This window comes from Cucurbitaria berberidis (genome assembly GCF_010015615.1).
Source record: "Cucurbitaria berberidis CBS 394.84 unplaced genomic scaffold K460scaffold_4, whole genome shotgun sequence".
NCBI lineage: Eukaryota > Fungi > Ascomycota > Dothideomycetes > Pleosporales > Cucurbitariaceae > Cucurbitaria > Cucurbitaria berberidis.
In genome coordinates, this window is record NW_024468938.1 from 4,407,662 (window position 1) to 4,423,430 (window position 15,769).

General features: G+C 53.5%; 6 protein-coding genes across 6 annotated transcripts; 3 read left to right on the top strand and 3 right to left on the bottom strand.

Moving 5' to 3' along the window:
- The first annotated feature begins 14 nt into the window (after window positions 1-14).
- Window positions 15-3,243, top strand: K460DRAFT_419225 (uncharacterized protein). Its single transcript, XM_040937992.1, has one exon. It carries the CDS (start codon window positions 244-246, stop codon window positions 3,067-3,069), a length of 2,826 nt encoding a protein of 941 aa, XP_040786860.1. The 5' UTR covers window positions 15-243; the 3' UTR covers window positions 3,070-3,243.
- A 2,187-nt stretch (window positions 3,244-5,430) lies between these two features.
- Window positions 5,431-7,996, top strand: K460DRAFT_369160 (uncharacterized protein). The gene is made up of 3 exons (XM_040933908.1): window positions 5,431-5,499; window positions 5,564-6,689; window positions 6,737-7,996. Exons 2-3 carry the CDS (start codon window positions 5,753-5,755, stop codon window positions 7,585-7,587), a joined length of 1,788 nt encoding a protein of 595 aa, XP_040786861.1. The 5' UTR covers window positions 5,431-5,499; window positions 5,564-5,752; the 3' UTR covers window positions 7,588-7,996.
- A 465-nt stretch (window positions 7,997-8,461) lies between these two features.
- Window positions 8,462-8,807, bottom strand: K460DRAFT_419227 (uncharacterized protein; the record flags this gene model as incomplete). The annotated part of the gene is made up of 2 exons (XM_040937993.1): window positions 8,676-8,807; window positions 8,462-8,610 (listed from the first exon to the last, which is right to left on the bottom strand). The coding sequence occupies exons 1-2, from the start codon at window positions 8,722-8,724 to the stop codon at window positions 8,462-8,464; spliced, it is 198 nt and encodes a 65-aa protein (XP_040786862.1). The 5' UTR covers window positions 8,725-8,807.
- A 730-nt stretch (window positions 8,808-9,537) lies between these two features.
- On the bottom strand, window positions 9,538-11,929 carry K460DRAFT_397419 (phosphodiesterase/alkaline phosphatase D precursor). The gene is made up of 2 exons (XM_040936153.1): window positions 11,281-11,929; window positions 9,538-11,227 (listed from the first exon to the last, which is right to left on the bottom strand). Exons 1-2 carry the CDS (start codon window positions 11,716-11,718, stop codon window positions 9,797-9,799), a joined length of 1,869 nt encoding a protein of 622 aa, XP_040786863.1. The 5' UTR covers window positions 11,719-11,929; the 3' UTR covers window positions 9,538-9,796.
- Window positions 11,930-12,527: 598 nt separating this feature from the next.
- On the top strand, window positions 12,528-14,294 carry K460DRAFT_161874 (FAD/NAD(P)-binding domain-containing protein). The gene is made up of 2 exons (XM_040926889.1): window positions 12,528-12,665; window positions 12,725-14,294. Exon 2 carries the CDS (start codon window positions 12,867-12,869, stop codon window positions 14,172-14,174), a length of 1,308 nt encoding a protein of 435 aa, XP_040786864.1. The 5' UTR covers window positions 12,528-12,665; window positions 12,725-12,866; the 3' UTR covers window positions 14,175-14,294.
- Window positions 14,149-15,325, bottom strand: K460DRAFT_369164 (glycoside hydrolase family 12 protein). The gene is made up of 2 exons (XM_040933909.1): window positions 14,835-15,325; window positions 14,149-14,771 (listed from the first exon to the last, which is right to left on the bottom strand). The coding sequence occupies exons 1-2, from the start codon at window positions 15,074-15,076 to the stop codon at window positions 14,276-14,278; spliced, it is 738 nt and encodes a 245-aa protein (XP_040786865.1). The 5' UTR covers window positions 15,077-15,325; the 3' UTR covers window positions 14,149-14,275.
- Between the last annotated feature and the right edge of the window lie 444 nt (window positions 15,326-15,769).

Sequence of the window (15,769 nt, forward strand, 5' to 3'; positions counted from 1 at the left end):
CGCGACTTTGGACTCAAATCTGCAACGACGCCAGACTATCTCGTGGAAGTGCTGCACGCCATTGCGCCTTGCGTTAGAAGAGGTGTTCGAACTTTTACGCCTTATGTCGATAATGCGGAGTAATTGAAAACTCCGACCCTTCAGCCCTTCAGTAGCAGCTATCTCTTTCCCCAAAATCCGAGAAGCTCAGTCGCAAACATCTTCAAGCCCTCCAGTCCTTCTCACCAAGTCCGCTCGAGCGCCATGCTGGGCTCATATATATGTCGCCAATGCAGGGCTCGGCCCTCCAGACGCCTTGTACCCGTCCGAACCCCTCAATGGCAATCGCGAGCCACGTTTCTATCGCTGCGCACCCCAAAATCGAAAGAAGACGCCGAGCCTACACAGACTACGGAGCAACCTGCAGCTCAGCACCAGTCAGAAGGCGCACCGGACAGATACCAAGATGGGCCAAGTATACAATATCCGTATAGGGGCAACCACCCACAAGAGGGACGCGCTGGCCGATACTCGAGACTCGTACTCGATGACACAGAGAGAAGAACACAACCTCCGCCAACTCATTCTGGCAGTGCCGAGGAAGCTGCAACGGACGGTCTAGGGCCCGTCACATCTCTAGAGTCCGAGATGAGTTATACTGAATATATTAAGTCAGCATTGAGCCGTGGCAAGGTTGGCCAAGCCTGGAAATCGTTCGAGCATAACTACACCTCAAGAGACTGCAAAGCCCTGACGGAACCGTCTCTCCGTGATGCTGCACTTCTGGAAGACGGCAAGCTCTTCCTGCAACTCTTGAACGCTGTCAATTCAGCTTTTTGCAAAGGCCTGAAAAACGTGGCCGTCAAGCCGACTGCCGTCCTCTTCAAATTCGAGCAGCTGGGAATTGCGCGTTCGGAATACTGGAGTAGGCAAACAATAGCTTATTTGACATATCAAGCTATCCATGCCGTGAACGATACGACCAAAAAACCCAATCGAGACCTACCTTCGCTACTCTTGGAGCTACTTTCAGTATGGCGACTCTTCTTCCAATGCATGGGCCCGAAAGGCGATTCGCTAGAGGTCATCAGCACCGAGTGGCAACTGCCAGCAGCTGAATCTCTTGCCGACAGTTTTGCGGGAAAAAATTTCGGCATGCGCTTGCAAGAATACCACCCCAAATATAAGGGCAACAATACTCTGGGCTTCTGTGCTGTCTACCTATTCACTATTTCAGAGGCCCTGAACTCGGATGAGACTTTGCAACAGCAAGCCGCGCCTTTACTGCAGTTCCTAGCAAAACTGCTCGCGGACGCCCATGTTGATCACATCTTGAATTTTGTAGAGCAGTCGAAAACTTTGAACGAACTACCTGTAGAGGTTCTGAGGCAGATCAAAAAGGAGATTGGTGTCGTTCGACACACAGCGATGACAATGATTGGATCAAAAGGAGAGTTTTGGGGGGGTGATGAAGCAGCCAATCTGGAGGCGTTCTATCTCAAGAGGATAGCGCGAGCGGTCTTATCGAGTACGTCAACTTTGAGGCTAGAAAGTCTCTGGAAACAAGTCGAGCATGATTATACGCCCCGAGGCCAGAGCACATCAATACCTCCCCTAATTTACAACGCCTTCCTCTCCGGCTTCATGAAACTTGCCCACTCGGAACGCTCTGTCGATGTCTGGAATCACATGATCGCCCACGGTGTCAAGCCTGATATGCGGTCCTGGGTTGCAGTCCTCGACGGCTGCGCAAAAACCAGAGACCTCAACGGCCTCAACGCAATGTGGTCGCGCATGCTCAGCACTGGGGCGGAGCCGGACACCTATGCCTGGACGGCCCGAGTCAACGGTTTGATATCTTTGCACCAAATCAACTCAGGCCTTAAGGCGCTTGATGAGATGGGCAAGAGGTGGATGGCGGCTGAAAACATTGTCACAAGCCCGCGATCCCATGGCAGGAAAAGCAAAGGCGTGCAAAATGTATCCGAATCCTCCAAAGCCGTCAACAATTGCACGAAGCCCCAAGTCCAAACCATTAATGGGGCTATTTCTGCGCTGGTCAAGTTGCGCCCAGACTCTTTGAGGCGCGACAAGCGTGTACAAACCATCCAAAGGATCCTTGAATGGGCTGGCAACTTTGAGATCAAACCTAACACTCGCACTTACAATATCATGATTAAACTCTACCTCCAGTTACGAGACTACGCTCAAGCGTTCCAAGTGGTACGACAAATGGAGCAGGACGGAATCGAAAGCGACATCGTCACGCATATCATGCTCATCACGGCCGCCTTCGACTTGCAGAAATTCGACAACCTCTCTGCGAAAGAGCAGACGGAGCGCATCGTCTCTGTGTTTGAGAGTATAGAGGCCAGCGGCATAAAAATGACCGATGGCGTGTACGGGGTGGCCATCGACCGCTTGCTGAAGCACTACTCGAATCACGGCGCTGTCCGGGTGCTTGTCGACCACATGATCCGCCGAAACCTCAGGCCGAGCTCCTACGTCTATACTAGTTTGATTACCGACTATTTCCAGCAAGATCCACCCGCCGTAGCGGCCATGGACAGCCTTGTGCAGCAAATCTTCACCGATCATAAAATCCCCACTGATCGCCTCCTGTTCCTTCGCTTGATCGAGTGCTATGCTGCGTTGGGCGAAGTGGGCAAGATGATGAGCGTGCTGGCCAAGATGTCCAAGGATGGGAGACTACTTCAGTGGGACGCGTTGACGAATGTAGTCAAGGCGCTTGTGGAAGACGGGGACATGGAGCGGGCGAGAGCTATTGTGAGGGATGTGGAGCGCGGCGAGGGTGTTGCCAAGGGTGGCGTTACAGGCGGTGCGGCGCAGGGGAGGGTGTTCTCCTACACTGTTCACAAGTTGGGTATACGTATGGAGGAGCGGATGGGCGATTTCATGTCCCAAGACCACGCTCCAAAGGCTAGCGATGAGGAGGCGCAGGATGAGGCTCCTATACCGCATGCATCTAACGTTCAAGACGTGGACTACGGTGCAGTGGAACAGGAAGAGGATGTTCATGGCTTCTTGACCGACGAGCCTGAGCGTGAGCCTAGGTACGGACGGGTATAAGGGCCTTGATTGGCTACTGTAAGACTATTTGAAGCCATACTGTGTACAATATATACAGTAGGAGCTATAAACTACCGCGATGGAAGGCATGGCATATACACTCCAATGTACAGATACTATTTCTTTACCGCAATTCAGCCATCACTGTGATTGAGCTGCATTCAACATCATGGGCCGAAGCTCGACTTGCATCCAAGGTGACGAGTCCCTCTCCATGGTGCGACAGCCTTGCTCTCACTCCTAGTTTAAAGCTCTGACACGGGCTTCTACAATCCAGTTAAGCATATTGGGGTGTAACGGCATTAAGCCTCTTAGCACCTGCGAGCCCCTCTACTCTAAACCAGAGCGCGCGTTCTCTAGAAAAGGGATACCTATGAAACAAGCTCAACAAGCTTCCGGGTCTGTCTGACTACGCAATCCGGCTCCGATACTAGAAAGGTACGGCAGTTTATTATCGTTCAGAAAATTGCTGCATTCATCATCGTTTGTGTCTGAAAATAACCCACCCCTTTCTGACGAAGTGGAGACTACAGCGGCATGTAGAGTGCATTCATGCTAGTAGACGGGAATAACCCTCGAAATAAACATACTCCCGCAGTTAAGGCTCGAGTTCTAGTGTGCTTACGACGTACCTTGCCAGTCGTTCGCCGAAAAAAAGCAGCGCGTCGTAAGTTTGTGCATAGATCTTGTACGGAAAAGTAGCGCAGCGCATGAAGGTCCGCATTCGGTAAGGGAGGATTAGCCTCGCGCGGATTTCGTTCCACGGTTGAGTGCAGGGCTGTTTGGGGCTAGGAACGGTCTGGATTGTTTAGTGCAATGCGCAGTTGGCCGAGCTGGAGAGATTGGGTAGCTGTAATGAAGTTGGTAAGGTTGAGGCTGGAATGTGATGCGGAAGACGCTTGTGGTAAAGAGAGCATGGTGGCCAGGAAGAGGCCCCCCGCTTGATGTCGTGGTGGTGGAGGCGCAGAAGCACATGGTAGTAGAGATAGCAGAACGCGGTGATTATAGGAGATGATTTTGCTTCGGAGCTCGCTCCTTGTGGTTCATGAAGGGTATGCTCGTGCTGAGAGTAAGATGTACGAGCATGATAAGCCTGAGTGAGGCACAGGTACTACCACATGGAGTAGGGCCTCCCCCCCTCACGCATTGCAGTCAACATGAGGGGCCGAATCAGCTTCAAATCCCTACTACTTTCAGAATCTACAATAAAGTTAGTGGCACGGTCAATCAAGTGTGGTGAGGCTGAGAAGGCCAAGTCGCAGGCATGACTCCGGACGGATAAACGTTAATGAGTGGGGATGATCTGAAAATCAAGGAATGTTAATAGCGCAGTAAGGCTATCCTTGAGGGTTTTGTAGGGCGGAAAGTCCCGCGCCGGCAGTTTTGTCGCGAGTCTAGTGACAGGCTTGACGTCCCAGGCTGGTGTTTCATGAGACTCAGCTCTGGGACCCCGAGGCCAACAGGGTGGACGACGCTGCGGGGCTTCGAGACGCTGGGGTGTATCACGCAGGACTACCGGAGTTGTGGGTAGAGTAGACTGTCAGCACACTAGGTGGTACAATGCATGGAGGTGAGAAGCTGATGGTTGAGCCGGCGTCCGTGGAAACTCTTCGCGCGCAAAAGAGCATATTGTAGCTACGAGGGGACGAATGACAGCAGGCGTCGCAACTTGCCCCCTAAAAGGAGTAAGGTCGAGTGCACCGCCTCAACCGTGTGGATGGGGGGCAGCTGTGGTTCGCCCGTAGTTGATCGGAGTCGGCGGGTTGCTTCGCCGTGATGCTGCATCAAGTGCGTAATGGCAGATTACATGGCAGATGGCAGAAGCTAGAGGAAGAGCATCGGATGAATACCCAGGCTTTTGCCAGCACCCTTGGAGGCTGTGGAAGGGTATAGCGAGCAAGCAATACCATCACCATGACCGGACCCGAGACGGGAGAAGATAGAAGAGGCAGTTCCAAGGATTCCAAGTTAGTTGGCGGCCAAGGCGATGCCCAAAGGGGGGGGGGAGGGAGAATTCAACGGCGGCGGGACTTCGGGAGGGCGTTGGCATGCATCGACGCACATTCGGCCGCCGCCCTGCTATTTTGGGCTGGGGGGGGGGGCACTGCCTCATTAGTGAAACGCCTCCCAAGCAGCAGCAGAAGAAGAAGCCACGACCCACGACCCTACCTGATCGCTCTCGCCGCCCCTCACACTGTCACTGGGGGGGGGGGGGGGGGGGCACTGCCTCATTAGTGAAACGCCTCCCAAGCAGCAGCAGAAGAAGAAGCCACGACCCACGACCCTACCTGATCGCTCTCGCCGCCCCTCACACTGTCACTCTTCTCGTATTCTCGACACCCATCATCATCATCAACACCACCACTACTACCACCACATTCCATCAAAATACCAGCGTCGGATCCTCCACGGCACACACGGCCAAAAAAGGTGAGGAGAGACTCAGCCACGATTTCTCGGCAACACTAGGACGAGCTGACGACGACTTTGTCAGCCTAACCACTCTTGTCTCCCAGCGACCCCGGCCAACCCCAGCGGCCTGCCCACACCACAACACCACACCCCCAAGCCGTCCACCTCGACCTGTCTGCCTAAGGATCCTCTCCATCACGGCCAGCGACCCTCTCACCACGCAAACAACGCACCAAGCACCATGGCCACCGCAGTGCAGTCTGCGATGACAATGGCGCACTTCAACAGTCACCCCAACCAATGCATCGACCCCGAGCAGGAGTTCTTCGACTTCGGCGCCCTTCCCTCCCCGACACCCGCAAACCTCAAGCGGGAATCGAGCGCAACATCGACCATGGCGAGCCCGACGAGCACGGCCATCGACGAAGACCAGCAGATCCCCTCGAAGCCCAGCCACGAGTATGAGCGCTTCAAGCAGCAGACGGGCCTGCCCTCGGGCTCCATCGCCGGCCTCAATGCCGCCTACAACCCAGGCTTCTCCATGTTCTCGTCCACGGGCTTGGACGAGATGGCTTTGATGGGCGGCGACTCCGTCATGGACGCTTCGTGGAGTACTGGCTTACCCATGGACTCGGCCATGAACATGGGCATCAACTACCAGCCGCCGGGCTACCTGTTCAACGACGCTTCGCAAGACGACTTTGTCGATCCGAGTGCCATTACACAAGAGGAGATGCCAAACGTCAGGGTGTGGCCCGGTATGCATCAGCAGCAGGCCGCTCTAGCCAAGGCACAGGCCCAACAGCAGCAGCAGCGACAGCAGCAACAGCAGCAACAACTCGCCCACCAGAAACAGCAGCAGCAACAGCAACAACAACAGGCCATGCAGGCACAACAACAGAACCGTCTGCAACCCCCCAGCCAGGCCGGCAGGAAGACGTCGAGCCCTCTGAGCGACGCCCGCACGGAGGAGACCATCGCTCGCGTCGTCGCACAGATCCGAGCCGACAGCCAGAACGCTTCGTCGTCCATGCAGAACGACGGACAAGGCCTCCTTCCCCACATCATCCGCGCCAAAAAGGACGAAGACGAAATGGACGAGGACGAGAGGCTACTCGCCTCCGACGAGGGAAAGAAGCTCAGCTCAAAGGAACGCCGCCAGCTCCGTAACAAGGTGTCTGCTCGCGCCTTCCGCTCTAGGAGAAAGGGTGAGTACCCGCCCCCTGACCTTTTCAACTAAGCTAACATTGGATAGAATACATCGGCCAGCTTGAGGGTGAAGTCGCCATGAAGGTCAACGAAGCCAACGACCTCCGCACTCAAAACCGCCTGCTGTTGGAGGAAAACGCCCGCTCTCGCGCCTTCATCGAGCGCCTGCTCCGCCACCAGGCCTTTGGTCCCTTCCTCGAGGAGTTGTCCCGCGACGAGGCTCTCCAGCCCAAGGCTCCCATGGCCTCTATGCCATCAGCCTCGACCCCGGTCGTCGCCGCACCAGCACCAGCACCGTTTCAGAACCAGCAGTTTTCTGGCATGCCAGAGAATGAGAACGTCCACGTGGGCATGACCATGGTCCCCGAGACTCACCTTGACTTTTCAATGCTCAACTTGAACAACAACGGCAACAACTGGGGTGCCAGCAACGGCTTCAACTTCCAGCAACCTCGCGTCTTCGCCCTCCTAGAGGTGCCCGCCGGCCCAGCCAACCCCCTCGACACTGAGGCCATGTCTGGCAAGGGCTACAGTGCCATGTTCAACGCCGAGGATGACTCGTCTGTTGAGGAGGTCAAGCTTGACTACCCCGTCATCGAGCGTCCGGTTCAGTCTGAATCTACCTGTGCTATCGTTGTCGAGGAGGAGGATGAGGACCCTGAGTATGATCTCTACAACTCATCGCCTGCCCGTTCTGCTCCTGCCCCGGTCGCTGCCTCGATTGAAAACCACGAAACACTCTTCACAAACTCCGACAAGGCGCTCGCACACTTCTCTTTGGTTCTCTCAGACGAGGCCGAGGAGGCACGGTTAGCGGAGCGCCTGGAGAGGAGAATCGCCGCCATGGAACCCGCTCTTCAGAGGTTAGCAGCTATTACCGCCATGCTCGACTCATGACCCTTAGCGGGTTGCCATTCGCTTCTTCCCCACAATGCTTTACACAATGAGCACTTGAGCGGGCCCTCTTTTCATAGACTGTTTAGTATGACTGTATGATTTCTTTTGGTAAGATATATCTAGGTTGGCCACTGTGTCTTCCAGCGAGACCGATCGGGCGTCAAGACCCCTTTCCTTTGTTCAAGGTCAATTGGCTGTGGCTACAGCAGGCCCGGGTCGGCGTCAACAGTCCTTTTTTATTAGCGTTTTCTTTGTGTATATTGAATGGTATAGGCTGTGGAGGAAAGATGTATGTAGATGACTGAATATATATCAATAAGGCCACACTGCCCTCTTCGAACTGTTTGTGATGACCCTGTCCACACCCTACTACAACTTGGACTTACCACATGATAGGAGCAAGAGTGTCAAGGTCTATTATGCACGGGGTATTATATACAGCGTCCCGAAGGAATACCATATAGAATATCATACGCGTGATCCTTGGGGTATAGGATGTGATTTATGGGGGCATTTATGTGGAACTGGGGCATTGGGGACCCGGTACCAGGGCCGGGTACCAGGGCCCGTGCAACCGGTACGTAGTAGATAGATGGTACCGAAAAGGAGGCAAGGTGTAGCTAGACAGGTTCATTTTCCACTCAATAAGAGAAGGGCAAAAGTGGTAGAAAGTAGAATTTTGTATAATCATTGGAAAGAAAACTGATTAAACCATCTACAAAAGATTATAAAAAAAACAATAAGCCAAGTTTCCCCCGTTTTGAAAGCCCGATTAAGGCATGACAAGAATAATCCTCAGCCTGGTTGCAGGTAAAAACGCCGTGTACTCCATGATGCGATGCATACTAGCTAGCTTCGTCGTTGTCGTTCTGGCTTAATGCGCCGCCTGCAAATCGCCCAGTGTCTGGCCTCCGCTCAGGGCGAGTTGGGCCCTGGCGTGCTGGTTTTGCCAGCGTGTGCGTGCGCCGTCAATGGTTGCGCCTTCTTTTGAGGCCACGACCGTCGTGTAGGTTACTGCAAAGGCTGGGTTGTAGTGTTAGAGGTTGTTCGATGTTTGGTCTGTGGGTCAGAGTGGAGAAGAGACGTACCCATGAAGCCGATGAAGGTGGGGAGGTAGGACTTGGCTGCGACGGGCATGTTGAGTTGAGTTGAAGTGTTTGATGTTGATGGAGGTAGTTTGAGATGTTGGTTTCGTTCAAGTGCCGAGTTGTGCAGGGAGTTGGTTGGTTGGTTGGTACGATCGATGTGAATGTCGATTGGTTGCTTTGGATAGTGTTTGAGATGCTGTAAAGGCTTGTTGGATGCTTGATGGTGTGATGAACTGGATGATGAGACACTGTAACACAGAAACCACAGGCAGTTTATATTCACAAAAGCACAGATTCTCACTGCAGAACAAGATGCGGTCCCCGCCGACAATTCCTACCACCAGGTCGCGCAGGTTGCGTGATCCCCATGCTACACACAACAAGCCTGGACGGCCAGCTACGAGAGGATCAGGAACCCGGGCTGCCAAATGGTGCGAGACGACAATAAACCTGCGCCGCTATTGGCTGGCGCAGTCGTGATTTACAGAGGGTCGACTGATACGTGAGCCTGGGCGGTGCGCGGTGGCGAGAGAAGTTTGTCCTTTCGGACTGGGCCGGCCTTGCGTGGGGTGAGCGCTCGAGAGGGTCGTACGATTCTCACCCTGACCGTCCGGAATGGCTCGACGGCATCGCCAACGCTCAGTCTAGTCGGTCGTCATCTGCGAGGTTTTTCCCCTCACAGATGATCGTGACCTATATTGGAGTTTTGATATCATCCGACAGGTTGGTCAACCTTTGGAGTGCGTTGGTGGGGTACGCAGCTAGTGCCGAGTCACCCTGTCGACTTCTTCAAGAGAGAGTGCATCATGTCACCGAAATTTGACGATCAATAGGAAATGCAGAGCAGTGATTAGCTCTTCTGCTTCCTTTATTCTATGAAGTCTTTTGTACAGTCGTCCTCTCAGCCGATGGAAGCTGTATTCTCAAGACATGGCTCTTGGCCGTGCAGGTAGGGCACTTGAATAATGAATGCACAGGCAACTCAATCTCATAGCTGCACTTCACAGTCGAATCCAGGTAGGGTAGCGCTGTATACCCTTCTCTTTCCATTCAATTCAACATCTTTGTATACATCAAGTTTGACATATCCTCCACATTTCCCCTCATCTACAACACACACTCTAATTAGGATGGCTGACAAACCACGTCCCATTATCCGTATCAAGAGTCAAATTATTCTGCACGACCTTGCCAAACTTCAAGCTCCCGCTCTCCACAACACCCCCCGCAACAGGTCTCTGCAGCCTATTCGCCCCGCTCTTCACCGTGAAGTTAGCAAGCGGAATCTCCCACGCATTCTTCGTGCGAATGTCCGGCATCCCGAAGAAGTTGGCTTGCACATCGTCGTGCGTGAAGTGCAGCTCAAAGTAGCCGCGGTAGTACAGGTCTTGCCACTGCAGCTCCGTGTTCGAGGACTCGATTATGCGGGAGAAGTTGTTCGCGTTGGCAAGCGTGATGTTCTCGCCGTATGGACACGGAGAGGTTACGGCAGAACCGGCGAATTCCACGCCAATGCCGCCTGCGCCTGTACTCGAGTTGTAGTCCTTCTCGCCGAGCCAGACGAGGTCGCTCACCCAGGATGCGTGCGAGTCGCCGGCAAGGAAGATGTTGTTGTTGATCTCGTTGCTGTACAGGTGGTGCAGCGTGCGGTTCCGGTTGGATTGGTATCCGTCCCACGTGTCGTAGTTCAGCGGGTTCTTTGTCCCCTTGAAGGGCTCGAGGTCGATGCGAGAGAAGATAATCTGGGAGCCGACGATGCGCCATGTTGCTCCTCGTTCGGCAGACTCTGAAAGCTTGCGGTAGAACCAGTTCTCCTGGCGCGAACCCATGAGCGAGCGTCCGGCATCGTCCGAGATCTTGTGAATGTAGTCGGTGTTCCAGTAGAGATCTGTGATGGAGCGATCGTATTGGCGGGTGTCGAGCATCAGGAGGTCGACCAGCTTGCCGATGGAAAAGGAGCGCCAGATGCGGAGATTATCGTCCATATCGACTTGTCTGATAGGAATCCATTCATAGTAGGCTCGGACCGCGTTCATCTTTCGCTGATCGACCGAGATGCCGCCATCCTTCATGAACGAGTCTTCCGTGTTGTTGAGTTCGGCGGCGCCATCTCGGTACGTATTATCGGCGACTTCGTGGTCGTCCCAAACTGGAATCCAGGGGAATTGCTGGTGGCTGGCGAGCAGATCCAAGTCTGTCCGATACGTCGCAATCCTCTTGCGATAGTCGTAGAGAGAGAAAATTTCCTTGTTCGGCAGTGGAATTCGACCCATACTGTCACCCCAGCCATAGTATCCGTTCTTGTACTCGTAGATGTAGTCTCCAAGATGTACAACGTAGTCGACCGAGTCCTTTCGCACAGTGTTACCGTATGCATTGAAGAACCCGAATGGATAATTAGCGCAGCTGTAAACGGCGATGGAAACCTTGGTGATATCATCGTCGGCATTGGGTGTCGTCTTTGTGCGTCCGAGAGGACTTTTGTTGTTCGAATTGCACACGCTGAACTGGTAATAGTAGGTAGTGTACGCTTCTAGATTTGTAGCTTCAACCTGCAACGACTTTAGCTTAGTCGCCACCCTGTAGTTGTTCTACTGTTCCTTACCTTTACGGTAAAGTCTACATCGGAGCTGGTAAACACCGTGCCAGAGTCTGCCACTTTGGTAAGGTCCCTGTCCGCGGCAATCTTGTACTCTACACAGATTGGCGCTTTCGAAATTTTGACATACTTCTCGTTATCGTGGTCGAAGAGGGGTGCATATCCGGAGACAGTCTTATTGGACTGCGAATTATCGCTTTGTGGAGCCACGCGCGTCCAGAGTATAACGCTCTGAGGGTATGGATCACCAGATGCGACACCGTGTGTGAAATTCAACGTAGAAGCAGGGTAGCTGCTCCCTGGCTCATTTCTCTTTACCACTTTATGAATCGCGATACCGAGCGCGGGGTGGTGGGTGGACGGCGACCGGTAATTGAGGTTCTTGGACCAGCTGGCGCTGGCACTGGACGCCAGAGAAAGCAGCAAGAGAAGCGGAAACTGCATAATAACGATTGGCTCTAGTATAGAAGAATAAAAGGAATCCGACCTGGAACATAGCTACGAGGCTGCGGGCCTTTTGTAGCCTGTAGTTTCCAACCCATTAGCAAGCTCCCAAGAGCTATGTGAGCTGGCTCCTGGTCTCTTCTCCACGTCAACTGCGTCATGGCTGCAGGAACAGGCGGCCTAGAAATTGGCTTTATCCCAATGAGATGCTGAGTCGCGAGCATGCTGCGCTGAGTACAGCCTTATCGCGGGAACTTGGGGGTAGTTTTAGATAAAAAAGTGGAAACGCTGAGAACCCGTCAGATAGCTCGTGGTCATCAGCAGTTTTACAGCTGCTCTCATTGCTTGCTGCTTCGACGATGGATGAGCTTCGACTTGAAAGCGGGGTGGGTTTCGCCGGGGTAGCGACATGTGCGCGCCGCAGCGGCTGCTATTGGAGGTTGTCAGCCGCGGGATACAGCCGGATGTTGGATATGTAGAAAAGGCTTGACTATGTTTCGCGGGGACTCGGATCAACGGCACAACGTGAATGACGAGGTATAGGTAAGGCGTAGATGCTAAAGCGCTAAACCCGACTAATCCATCTGCGCAGCGTTTGATCGTATAAACTGGCGGAATGGATCTGAGGTTTCTGGTCCTTTTGCTCACTCTTCGATGGCCGGCATTTTCAAGGTCGCTGCCCCTCCGTCCTGCCTCAGGAGGTGGACGACAGCAAATCGCCGGACTACTAGGCAAGAGCATGCGATTCGTTCATGTTGACGAGGGGTCGATTAAGTGAGATCTAGTCCAGTCGTGGCTCATTTGCGCTTTCAACTCACTCTTTGATACTGTCGGGAATGGGTCGCTCAGTGTTTCCGACCTGGGGAGCACGTAAGCACGACAGCCTTGTACTCGGCCGTAAGCGTGGAGTATCGTGATCAAGCACATACACAAGCTTTCTAACTTAGGTAGGACACCAATGCGACAGCCCGTGCTAGGCCGTAAGAGTGAATTGCTGACGATCAAGCTCATCAAGCTTTCTACGACATAAAAGAGGGAGCCGTGGTGACTGCAAACAACCAGCGATCTATACCCTCACACCATCTGCCTCGTTGGTTGATTAGCGTAGAATAGGCAGCACATTATCATCTCATCCAAACCACCCTCAGATGGCCCCCAAAATCGCAATCATTGGTGCTGGCCCGGGAGGCTGCATGCTCGCACGCCTTCTCCACCAGTCCAATGCTCACATCCCCGTAACCATCTTCGAAGCGGAAGCCTCGGTTAACTACCGCTCACAAGGCGGCACCCTGGATCTCCGGTCAAGCACCGGACTCGCAGCAATCAAAGAAGCAGGCTTATGGGACGAGTTCCAGAAATACGCACGCTACGATGGCGAAAGCCTCCTCGTAACCGATAAAAACCTCGTCACATGGTTGCGCAGAAGCCCCAGGAAGAACGCCAGTGATGGGAAGACACCCTTGCAGGAAGCACCGGAGATTGATCGCAAGGACCTGAGAAAGATGCTCATGGAGAGCTTACCTGAGGGTGCAGTGCGCTGGGGGTTCAAGCTGTCGAAAGTAGAACAATCTCCCGCCGGTATAGAGTTGCATTTCGCCAATGGAGAAGTAGTTGGGGGTTTCGACTTGATTGTTGGCTGTGACGGTGCATTCAGCAAGACGCGCTCCTTCCTGAGCCCAGAGAAGCCCTTCTATGTCGGTCTGGGCGGTTGGGCACTGGGCATCCCTGATGCTGTTCATACAGCGCCAGAAGTGTACAAGTTGGTGAATCGAGGAAGTGTATTTGCGTACAGTGACGGGAAGAGCCTAGCTATCCAGCAGCTCTCAGACGAAAGTCTACATGTCTCGTCCTACGGATCCTACCCCGAGGACTACACACAGTCGTGTGGTTTCGATGCACAGGACCTGGGCGCTGCAAAGTCGGCTTTGAAGCAGGCGCTACACGAGTGGTCACCACAGCTCCTCGACGCAGTCGACAAAACTCAAGGCGCAGTCGCCTGGCGCAACCTCTACCAACTTCCCGTAGGCTTCACATGGCCGCATAGACCTGGTATCACTCTTCTGGGAGATGCTGCGCACTTGATGACGCCGTTCTCTGGCATCGGCGTAAACACGGCTTTCTACGACGCGATGCTCTTAGCCCAGTCCATCACATCTCACACGGTGTGGGAATTGGAGGTCAAAGACGCGAACGACGCCCGGACGAAAGAGCAGCTGCAAGCTGATTTGGATGAAAGGATCGTAGAGTATGAGAATAAGATGTTCGAGCAGGCACACAAAGCGCAACGTCACACTGCAGGCTCAATGAACGACATGCTGCTCACCCCCGGCGCGCCACGCACCACGATCGAATCCTGGATCTTGAGACACACAAAGGATGATATTCCCGCTTGGTTGTATCCGATCGTCTCAACAGTTGTGTATGTAGGGTATTGGGTTTATAAGTGGTTTGTATAATATGTACAGTAGAATCACTCTAGTCCCCTCTGCGCGCTCTCATTTCCGCACCTTGCCCGTCTCCTATCCCACCTCAACTATCTTAGTCATGTGTTCGCAATCTAGCTTTGCGACAAGGTGTAACCAGAGACGGTAAGCTTAGCGTTGGAGCCGGAGAAGGGTTCTGTGCCCGCGCCGACCGACTGTAGAATCTGCGTCTTGGGCAGACCCTGCTTGTTGATCAAATAGTTGAGGAACTCCATGAGGTCGCCCTTGAAGTTCCTAACTTCATTTACCGCGACGAAGCTGAAGACGTTCACGTCACCGTTCTTTCCCTTGAACAGTCTCCAGCTGCTGCCAGCCAGCGTGATGGTCGCAATGGGTTTGCCATCGAAGGAGATGGGTCCGGCGCCACCGAGAGCGGCGACCCAGATCATCACTTCATACTCGGCTTTGGCTGCCGCAGTGGAGGAGGTGAAGAGATCGAACGATACGTTGGCGATAACGGAAGATCCGCTGTACGCCCATGACCAGGTTGAGGGAAGCGCCTTGATGGATGAGATCGCTTTCTGGGAGATCTTTGTGACGACGTTGGCGTAGGACTTGACCTTGCCAGGCCTATCGATGCATGTTAATTAGGGGGTTGCAAGAAATGAGGGAAAGACATAGAGAGAGACGTACCCGCCAGCCCAAGACCAGCTGGTGTGCCACTTGATGGTGTTACCGCTGAACCCATCGACTCCGGTGCACTGCGAGCCTGAAGTGGCATCGCGACGGCCCCACAGGTTGTTGTAAGTCGTGTATGGGCCATTGACAGCGTTGTCCCACTGCCCACAGTAATCCGCGCGTTTCTGGACTGTGGCCGCAGGCGCTGCCAGAGCGAGCGATGCCGCGCTGGCGAAAAAGAGTGTAGCGAGCTTCATGGTGAAAAATGTACCGAAGAGGTAAGTTGGGTAAAGAATGAAAGTGGATTGTGTGTTGTGGTAAGAGAAAAAATCAAGAAGACTTCACCAGCTTTAAGTACATATCGAGATAGACTTTCGAAGCTAAAGAGCCTGTGCTCTCGGAGGAATTGAGATGGGAGTACACCTCCGTTGTTTCGTCTCAAGAGTCTCGAGCTGTTGTACGCGTTTGGAAAGCTAATCCAGATTGGGTAGAATCTCCTCTAAGAGTACTGGGGGATGATTAGTGCATCAAACTCTAGACAACGTCGTCGTCGAAGCCTGGTGGCTTCTGGCTCGCATTGGTGGCTTTTGGAAGCTACCACTGGGCGAAACCATAACCAGTAGTCGATTGCCAAGTATGATTGACCTCTATCGATCCGCAGCTGCCGGGCTTGGTGTTTTCTTTGGGGAGGCAGTTGGCTTGCGTGACCTCGTTTAACATACCGAGGTGATGGATCGCGGCCCATGAGCCCGGGTTCCCCACATATCATTCCCGTATTTCTGAAACATTTCGCCGAAGCTTGATTGCTGAGCCAATATAAACTCGGTAATATTGTGAGCGGGAGGCGCCACTCGGGCAAAAGAAAAAAATCGATCACGTCTCGCACGGGCCTGCAACCACAACATCGAAACTCTATATACCTGCGATACACCAAGTATAGCATAGCGGGG